Raw genomic sequence first — 7,703 nt, forward strand, 5'->3', positions numbered from 1 at the left:
CTAATCATTTATAAAAAATAGTCGTTAGTTGCAGCCTTAGTGTATAGTCCTCACACAAGAGTGATCCCCCCCGCCCCCCAATCTTAGCAACCTGGGATGCTCTGGCCTGAAACAGGGCAGCAGACACCCTGTAAACATTGCTTTGCCTGTTGCCCCCTCCACGTGAACTTAATAGATGCCACCTGTGGCAATAGCCTCAGGCTGCCTTATTATAGAGACAGCCCTGAGGGCTTGTTTACACCAAATCTACAACTAATTCACAAAAAGATTATTTACTGAACAGAGAAAAAAACATACTGCATAATACTGTCAGAAATCTGGAAATGTATCCAGAAAGCATTTGCAATTTCTCCCGATTTACATTCTTAAGCATGATGTCTTGTGCCATGAGAACTTTAACATTCTAAGTGAAAACCAGTATTGTGCACAGTTGCTCAGTCCCTGTTGTCAAATGGTGGCTCCATGTCTCCCCCAGCCATCCAAAACCAAACAGTGTGGCTCTTAATAATTTAATCAGGGCAGGGCCCTCCTTACCACCTTGTCTTAAATTGTATTGTGACTGTAATGTCTTCCTTATATTGTAAAGCGCTGTGCAAACTATTGGCGCTATATAAATCCTGTATAATAATAATAATAATAATAATAATAATAATAATAATCAGCATTACAGTAAATCATAGTGGTCACATGCAGGCTGAAATTTTATTTAGAAAATAAATGCAGATGCCACTGCAACCTGAAGATGGCAGCGTGCTTCTATTTAATATTGTAACTGTCAGAAACAAGTATGGTATAAAAAAATGTTGTTATGTTGTTTTTTTTGTAAAATTATGCAAAAAAATATTTAGGTAGGCAAATCAGTCATAAGGGTATTGTAAAGATAACCAATATACACTGAATATATATAGTATATACCCAAATTCACACTCATTTCACGTTCCCAATATGTATGGAGGCCAAAAATTGGGTCTAGCCCTATAAAGTAGGAGCTGTTCCAATATAAGAACGATTATTGTTACAGAAGCAGTTTTTTTCACTGTCACGCTGTTTAGTAAAAGGTAACTTTTTTTTCTTTTCTTTTTTAGGCTCACTGATTTACTTTTGTATACATCTGTTGTGAAAATTTGTTAGCTTTTTTGTGATGGTAAAATTAAATCAGATAGATATTTACCTTGCTATCTGGCTCAAGGATTCCATAACATTCACTCCAGATTGTGCACTGCATTCTGAAAACAACAACTGGTATTCCTAATGTGAAGAAAAGAGTTTTTGTTATATATGTATACATAGGTTTAGTGGAGTAAATACTCTATCTATAGTTAAATACTCTAAAGCAGCGGTCGCCAACCAGTGGTCAGTTAGATAATTTTGGTGGTCCCCGGGCCCCTCTGATGCCATGCAGGCTGGGCCGTCATTAAAGCGGCACGGAGGCTCCGGGGCTGTCTCTCACTGACTCAAGCAGCGGCTATCACAAGGAATGCACGGCTCTCAGTACAGTGCGGGCTCTGCAGGAGGCGGGGCATCTCGCCAGTACCCAGACTGAGCAGGCTGCGGGGCATAGAAAAAGTGGGCAGAAGCCAGGTAATAGTGGCTCAGTGTGGGGGAAGGGGAGGCACGGGGGTGGAGTATATTAGTGGTCCGCGGGATTTAAAATTATGAATTAGTGGTCCATGAGGTCCATGAGGTCCGAATGATTGGCGACCGCTGCTCTAAAGCACACACTAGAAAGCATGATTGTATCCTCTTTTGAACAGATTTAAACAAGTGATAAAGCATAAAAACTATATAAAAAAGAGTTTACAACTAAAAATTTAAATCAAAACTTCACAGCTCACTAGAACTTTTTTAGATGCTTCATAATGCTTTAAAAGGTCAAATATAAAGCTGGCCATAGACCTATAGATTATGTGCAGATTTTCTATGGTCAAATGAAAAAGCGCAACATATTCCCCCATCTACGCTAAACTGTGTAAATGGAGCAATCTCGACTGGGCCGAGCTTCAGTATCTTGCTAGTCGGCCCCACTGGCTCTCAAAATACCTGAAAAATGCCTGCATCCAATCAGGTTGTTCAGGTATTTTGGTGGGGCCGACCAGCAAGATACTGAATCTTGGCCCAGTGGGATATTCCTCCATCCACACAGTTTAGCATACATGGTGGAATCTGTTGCAGTTTTTCTATCTGACCAAAGAATATCTGCAGATAACCTGTATGGCCAGCTTTAGGCTGGGTTGACACCAGCGCATGGCGTTTGCCACGCATGCCCATTGATTTCAGTGGGTTCATATACGCGTGACAAACGCGGCAAAAAGGCTTGTATAGTAGTTTGAGCGAGACGTGTTCCAGGTTTTTTGCTTCCGTGTTTGAGCATAACCTCGCATCTTGCTGGCCGCGTTTGGGGTGCTATTAGAAATTAATGGCACCATAGGAGCGTTCTGCTGCATTTCCACGAATGCATGCCGGACACACAAAAACATGCGCTTTGGCGCGTGTTCACAGAGCAGCCAGGTGTGAATGGGGCCTAAAGAAGTAATATAGTCAGCAAAGCAAATTGGTGCGGCAGCCAAAATATTTTATGTAAACTCAGCATTCTGGATATTGATTCATTTTTAAAAAATACATGCTGTTATTTAAATAATTCTCCTCTTACACAGGATATTCCCTGATAGGCACTTATTTAAATATATTCACTTTGTGTGTACCAAATGCCTTTGCAAACACAGATAATGCCTTGTAAAAAAGTGATGACATCATCCCTGTTTTGCAGCTGTGGGAGGAACCCAGCGGGTCTACTGCCTGCAAGAAAACTAGATGCAAGACCAGTTACCCTGCACAAGGAGGAAGAGCCACAGTGGCAGGTCTTAATAAAGGAAGATCCTGCACAGAGGCAAAGTTTGACACTGGATTACTGCACAGATCTGGAAAAAATACACAAAATTCAAATAAGAATACACATGCCTCTGGTATTTAGACAATAGTTGTCTTCTTTGTTTTAGTAACATTTTATACATGGTGAACTGAGATTTGCCTTCAATTCCAAAAACTGGTATGTTAAACAATTAAACGGCAGTCAAAATATACTGTATAATGCTACTGCAAAATATGTACATACTTGAGCCACCTTATTTGCATCTTCAAATGTCACCTTTCTTTCTGAGTCACAGTCTGCTTTGTTGCCAATAAGTAGAATAACAATATCATCAACAACATTTGCCTGTTTGGAAAAGGTGACAAGACAGTAGTCTGTAAATCTCAAGTAACTTAAAGTTTAACAACAGCCCCCCACCAGTCTTATACTCAAATGTCCCCATTTAGTGAGATATCATCCACGAAGCAGCAGAGCTGCTTGTCAAAATCTTCTGAACATGCACCAAAACCTTCCATTCAGTCCTATGGGGGAGGGGGACGACGACTCCAAGCTTATGCAAAGTAAGAACTCACCATAGGTTTGAATGAAGAGTGCACATTATACATGTGTGTGCACAACTCAGAAGGTTTTGGAAAAATGTAATATTATTAAAGCACATTAGTAGGCAACAATTAAAATCAATTAGTGACTTGAAACTGTTATCCAAGAAAATCTACTCTACTTTTCTTATGTGTGTTGTACAAATACCAAATCCAATACACCTAATATTCATGTGCAAGGCTTCTCACTAGTCCACTCGCTTCGATCACTGGACACTGTCAGGGTTTCTTACCCTTCCTTGACCACTTGAGCTGCAGGTTCAGCTTCTGTGCAGTGTTCCCGACACTGAGTGTTGCTACTAGGCGCCCTCTTATGACCAAACCCGTAAACATCATCATTCTGTGATCACTCCGGGCAACTTCTCGTCTCTCAGTGATGATGTGACTCCAGTGCACTATATAATCATCAGTCTTTTCACTTGGTTTCTGCACTTGCGTTTGTTTAGACTTACCAAATACTCTCTGCTTGTTCCTGTGCTCCATTTATGACCCTGGCTGTGTCTACTGATCTCCTGGTTCCAGACTCCAGCTATTGTACTTGTTCATAGTGATCTCTGTGTTCCGAGACTTGGCTCTGCTGACTACCTGCTTTGGCTTCTGACCTCTGGCTTGGCTCTAACTACGTCTTGGATGTACCTATTGTTTTGCTATTTTGTTTCTTGTCACTTTCAATAAACTCCTTTATTTTTTAACCTTCACTTTTAATTTCCGTCTGGTTTCTTGGTTCCCTGACAGTCACATAATTCTGTGCTGATCAACTTTCCTCTCCTATTCAAGTCTGTGTGGTTGAAATTGCACAAGGCCCAGAGAGAGCAGTGCATAAAATTCAGTATAACTTGCCCTGCATTTTCACAGGCTAAGATTTAGGACTATCGACAAAATAATAATAATAATAAAATAATAATATATAATAATACTGGTAACTGCAGATGTTTAACTGGTAGGCTGTATTCTCTTACCTCTGCCTGCTTAATGGCTGCAACACAAACTCCTCCGGTTCCTGCCCTCCGCTCCTCTTCTGGGTTCAATGAGCATCATTCAACCTGTTGTTTTTTTAGCCCAGAGCATCAAGGCTCCACCCTCTGCCTTGGACGCACAGGAGGAATGCTGCAAAGTGGCCTCACTTTATTACATGGTGGTGCTTTTTACAGCATTTAGAATTTGCTCAATGCCAAAGATAATATAGGGCTAAAAGGACCTGGAAAGTTATTGAACCCAGCTGAGGACACCTGGAAAAGCTAAATATAAATTTTTTTGTTTGGTTGTTTGTCATGGGTGCCTGTGCTCCATTGTGGAGGGACAAAAGTGAGGGGCAGGATGCAAGGCCGGAGCTGAGTTCTAAATGCAAAATGTTTATGTTTGAATGGAGATAACTTTTCAAATAAGTATAAAGTACCTAGCTAGAACTCTTGTACTAAAAAGTCTGCCTGTATTTTGTCTCTTTAGTACAGGGGTGCCCACAATTTTTTGTGTTGAGATCTACTTTTCAAATGACGAGCTTCATGAGATCTACCAACGAAAAAAAAACCTCCCTCGCTCTCTCTCCTGGCTGTCTCTCCTCACTCTCATGGCTGTCTCTCCTGGCTGTCTCTCCTCTCTCTTTCCTGGCTGTCTCTCCTCTCTCTCTTTCCTGGCTGTCTCTCCTCTCTCTCTTTCCTGGCTGTCTCTCCTCTCTCTCCTGTCTGTCTCTCCCCACTCTCTTTGTTGGCTGTCTCTCCTTGCTCATCCTCCTGGCTGTCTCTGCTCTCTCTCTTTCCTGGCTGTCTCTCCTTGCTCATCCTCCTGGCTGTCTCTGCTCTCTCTCTTTCCTGGCTGTCTCTCCTTGCTCATCCTCCTGGCTGTCTCTGCTCTCTCTCCTGGCTGTCATTCCTCGTTTTCTCTAGTGGCTGTCATTCCTCGTTTTCTCTCCTGACTGTCTCTCCTCTCTCTCATTCCTGGCTGTCTCTCCTTGCTCTATCTCCTGTCTGTCTCTCCCCACTCTCTCCTGGCTCACCTTGCTGTATTTTGCAAACAGTGCAGTGCAACAGGCTGTATAAACTAATATTAATTGATGTAATACATTGCACTTCAACCACCAGTATCCACCAGAAAGGTGTCAGGGAGCTTGGCTCAGCAGACTCAGGCTAATAGGTAATCATGTGTGCACAGCTAAATAAATATACCAAAATGGAATAAACTGGCCGCCATTCACACTCTTCATGATCTACCAGCATGAGCTTTGAGCGCTACTGGTAGATCACAATCTACCTAATGGCACCCCTGCTCTAGTACATTTGGGCCTAGTCTCGTTCATTATAGTTACCCTGTTGCTGGCCAGTTTTACACTGCTGTATCATATGTAGTCTCTAATGGGAGTCTTATAGAAATTCACCAGCAGAAGGATAATTTTGCATCAGGAAGGGACAACCTCAGCGAATCACTGACCATTTTCAGTCCACTGGCCAAAGTCTGATAAACATGTGTAGCTGCTAAAAGTACCTAGAACTACTGCAGTGGATCAAAATAAGGGGCCACTGTATGTAAGCCAAGCTAATTGTAAAAAAATATATATATATTTTCACAGCCAAATATGCCCTGCCAGCCTTCACTGCTACTGAGACTGTCAGCAAAAAAAAAGTACTGTTTCATAACACCAAGTATAGCTTTAAGGCATCCTCCAAGCATGTTATTTAAATGATTTGACTATTTTCAATGCTGGCCTTGAAGAGACCTTCTCCCCGCTGTCCAGCAGGTTTTTTTTTTTTATTTGCACTGGTACATGGTACATTGTGCATTGGTACATACTTGGCCATGGACCACCATGGCAATGCCCAGATTCCCATGCTTTCCTTGGCAATACCATGTCTATTAGCTCTAAAATGGCCAGAATTTTCAAACAGGATTCACCCTCCTAGATTTTGGTGGGATTTACCGCTAGGTTCCAGTTCACAGATTTTCAAACAGGATTTGCTGCACCCTCAGCAAATGGAACCCAGACACTTGTCCCTATCTAACAAAAAATGTAAGCTAAAACCCGGCTTTCCCCCCAGCGGTGTCTGGCTCCGTGCTGGGCTGATGGAATAGAACTAAACATCGTCGCCTGATCTCAGCTCTGAGAGACCACCCTGTTGGTGTCAGTGCGGCTTCCGGACATTGGTTGGTGGAGGGGCCGTTTCGCTCCTTTATCTCCTCCTTTCCATCTCCGGATTGCTTTAGTAAGGCCCCTACGGCCTTCGAATCCCTCCTCTTAGCCTCCTCACCCCCGATGCACTATGTTTCCCTTATTTACTCTATTCTTTCCTCTGCGTCCTCCCCCAGTGTACCGGCCTACACCTCAGTGTGGGAGCGGGAGCTAGGGGCCCCCGTGACGGACGCAGAGTGGGAGAAATCATTTGCGCTCACCCATTCCCTCTCCATTGCCAGCAAAGCCCATGAAAAGAATCTGAAAATCCTGATGCCCAGTTTCCAGATTCACCGCCTTTACCCCGCCGTCTCCGACTCATGCTGGCGCTGTAACAATTCCGTAGGTTGGGGCAGCACAGTGGCGTAGTGGTTAGCAATTCTGCCTTACAGAACTGGGGGTCCCCAGTTCAAATCCCAGCCAGGTCACTATCTGCAAGGAGTTTGAATGTTCTCCCTGTGCTTGCGTGGGTTTCCTCCGGGTACTCCTGTTTCCTCCCACACTCCAAAGACATGCTGGTAGGTTAATTGGCCCACTATGTATGCATGTGAGATAGGGACCTTAGATTGTAAGCTCTTTGAGGGTAGGGACTGATGTGAATGTGCAACTATGTAAATTGTCGGCACTATATAAATACCTGTAATAAATAATAAAATAAATAAATATCACACATATTTGGTGGAGCTGCCTTCTCATCCAGGAGTTCTGGCGGGAGGTGTTGAAGGTTTAGCTCAGAGTGACGGGTATTGAAATAGCTAATGACCCTAAGATACTATTGCTCTCGATGCTACCTGGGTCTCTGAAGTCAGCAGAGAGAGGCCTCCTGCGACACTTTCTCACGGCTGCCAGGACGGTCAACCCACGCAATTGGCGAACGTCGGTGACCCTCATCCTGGTTGAGTGGGTGGTAGAGTTAGATCATATCGCGGACCTGGAGAGCCTTTTGGCCAAGGAGCGCAAAGCTGGACATGTATATGTGCACACTTGGTCTACCTGGCTCACCTTTCAGGAGTCGGCTGGCTTTGCGCAGACTGTGTCCCCCTGAGCTCGTGACCTATTGATTTGGAGGGGTTCC

At 43.5% G+C, this 7,703-nt stretch overlaps 1 protein-coding gene across 1 annotated transcript in view; it reads right to left on the reverse strand.

Annotated features, from left to right (window-relative positions):
- The window catches only part of LOC108796146 (ras and EF-hand domain-containing protein-like), a 66,446-nt gene that overhangs the window by 7,138 nt on the left and 51,605 nt on the right, over window positions 1–7,703 (reverse strand). Inside the window, exons 11-12 of the mRNA XM_018567572.1 lie at window positions 3,113–3,214; window positions 1,172–1,248 (exon numbers count right to left, since the gene is read on the reverse strand). Of these exons, the coding sequence (XP_018423074.1) occupies window positions 1,172–1,248; window positions 3,113–3,214 (179 nt within the window). The remainder of the gene's footprint in view (window positions 1–1,171; window positions 1,249–3,112; window positions 3,215–7,703) is intronic.

The sequence above is a fragment of the Nanorana parkeri genome, unplaced genomic scaffold (assembly GCF_000935625.1).
Source record: "Nanorana parkeri isolate BGI_ZX_2015 unplaced genomic scaffold, ASM93562v1 scaffold1066, whole genome shotgun sequence".
Taxonomy (NCBI): domain Eukaryota; kingdom Metazoa; phylum Chordata; class Amphibia; order Anura; family Dicroglossidae; genus Nanorana; species Nanorana parkeri.